The following is a 2,500-nucleotide window of genomic DNA, read 5'->3' on the forward strand; positions in this document are numbered from 1 at the left end:
AAATTCATAAATGCTTATGATTTTTTTTTTCATGTTCTATTCTTAGCTCTAAATTAAATTTCAGCTACTGACATCTCTGGAAATCACCCTGACAACTGGGCGATAATTATTATTTCGACGGTCAACTAAGGGTGTGCGTGACCAAAATAAACAATCCACTGGGGGTTGAGAAACGTCAACAGATTAAAAACGCCTTCCTTTATACAACTGTCTGCACTGATACCTGTTACATCCCGTTTGCGGTGAAGAGTAAAAACAGCAACTAATTATTTGTAACATACATGTTTATATACATATAAACAAACATATATAAACTTGTATTTATATAAACATCTCAACATACACACACACACACACACACACACACACACACACACACACACATATATATGTATATATATAAACATATATATGAAAAAAAATCCTTATTGCCTAACTGTTTGACTCAATTCAGCAAATTTTATTTGGGTTGCGCTAAGGAAAAGTTACCAAATCAGATTTTATCTTTAATCAGAAATATTTTGCGCCAATAAAGCATTGTTAAATGCTAAATACTTAATGAAATAACATAGTTAAATTTTATTTTGCTCTTTATCAGGTGTGTGTTTGTGTGCGTAGCTGTATGTGCATGTGAGTGTGCACAATGCATCTCCTGAATTAGCGTAACAGAACTTCTTTCTCTTACGTTTCACCTTCAACATTCATTTCTAATTATGCCATGACTTTTACTAGAATTCCATACGCCTGTTCTCACCGCCATTTCTTGTTCACCTTAAGCACAGCTACCCTTAAAACAACCCGCCAGTTTATGTTAGATTATAACTAATGGCAGTATATGTAGGTATCTCAGTGTCACGTTACTACATAGACACTATAATGCGTTCATGAATAAAAGTGAGATCCCATATTTGGTGATCCAGTGAGGTTTGCGCCAAGCCTTATGTCGTACTAGAATATATACGAACACACGCTTATGCTCTCCACCGAAAATGGGATGTACCGTGTAAGGGCAGGCAACTGTACATATAACGGTTTAAAGGAGTCGTGCTACAGTTAACAGGCAAACTCAGAGTAAGAGTTGTTCTACAGCTTAAACTTATCGAAATCTGCTCAAGGACACCCTATAGAATTGTTCAGTTGGAATGCTTCCTGGATCTGTCAAGTGGGGTTTTCCAATTTAATGACGCATATACGATGTAAAACTGAAAAATCTACCACGTAAATTACATTTAGTTTCATTGTATGTCGTTTATCTTTCTTTCAACCACTGATTTTGACTTTCTAGAGGATGGGAACCGTCAAAATATTTTTACTTTATCAAAAATACATTTGGGGTTGCAAAAACAACATGCATATGAAAAGATTCTCTTTTAGCACACTAAAGTGTAACATTTCGACATTCTATTAACTATGGGTGGAAACACGAGAATGGTTACTGCGCTCCTGACCTGACCTTTAGAGAGAGAGAGAGGGAGAGATGAGCAACTCCGAGCTATTGAGGAGTAACACGAGTATTGAATATCTACTCTGGGGTAACTATAAATTAGTATATATATGAGGGACCACATTTTAGAGAGGTATGGGAGGCAATATGCAGTTGACAATTTGATTCGAAGGGCTCATTCTTGTACCATATAGAAAGTATCTATTCGTGGGAGCTGCGGCAAATAACGAGGGGCTCAGGAGCGTTAGGATGATACCCCTTTTCTTCTTCACATCAGGCTTTCTGTACTTTATAGATATACCCAATTATTCTCATATTTGTATCAGGACGCAATCTAGGGCGATGCTAAAGCTATGGGTTTATATTTATCATATATATATACATTTAGCTGCATACATTGCTTGCCAATACCCCATCTTCCAATTATGAATACAATAGTAATGATGCACTAATCAATATTGTAGTAATGAGGTCTACATCCAGACGAATATGCATACGCAATCACTATGTCTGTTTAGTTATCCATTCTTATTATCCTAATCATTGTCACTTCTTACTGAATCCATTTATCCCAAAGATACATCTCAGGAAAACTTTAAGGATAAAAAGATACATCAAGATCTATTACCAAACCATTGTTTAAACAAAACCAGAGTGTCGCACAGGAAAACGGCTTCGACCATCAGCAAAATTTATCGAAGAAATCGGGATTTATGTCGCTAACGAGTTCTCCGCTGTTGCAGGCCGTTTCGCGGGACAACAGATGCAGGTAGTCGTCTTTGTAGTCGACCATAATCCACTTGAGGTCACAGCCGCATTCCAGCGGATTGTCTGCAACAAAAGCCAAGTCTAGAGTATGTGGCTTCAGGGAACCGACACACGCTCAAGGGAGAATAACAGGAAGTTAAAAGCAGAACTAGAATTCGCAGGTATGGGAGGAGAGGATAGAAGCGTAAATTAAAATAAAGAAAAGAAAGGAAAAAAAAAAAATCAAATATGCGTAGTCTAATCTATATATCCCCGGGTGTAAACAAACATACATTACATACTGTACAT

General features: G+C 37.0%; 1 protein-coding gene across 1 annotated transcript in view; it reads right to left on the reverse strand.

Moving 5' to 3' along the window:
• Positions 1-2,063: 2,063 nt before the first annotated feature.
• Positions 2,064-2,500, reverse strand: part of LOC125043835 (oplophorus-luciferin 2-monooxygenase non-catalytic subunit-like) — a 2,002-nt gene continuing 1,565 nt past the window's right edge. Inside the window, exon 3 of the mRNA XM_047640166.1 lies at positions 2,064-2,275. Coding sequence (XP_047496122.1) covers positions 2,127-2,275 — 149 coding nt within the window. The 3' untranslated portion in view covers positions 2,064-2,126. The remainder of the gene's footprint in view (positions 2,276-2,500) is intronic.

This window comes from Penaeus chinensis, chromosome 3, assembly GCF_019202785.1.
Source record: "Penaeus chinensis breed Huanghai No. 1 chromosome 3, ASM1920278v2, whole genome shotgun sequence".
NCBI classification, from domain to species: Eukaryota; Metazoa; Arthropoda; class Malacostraca; order Decapoda; family Penaeidae; genus Penaeus; species Penaeus chinensis.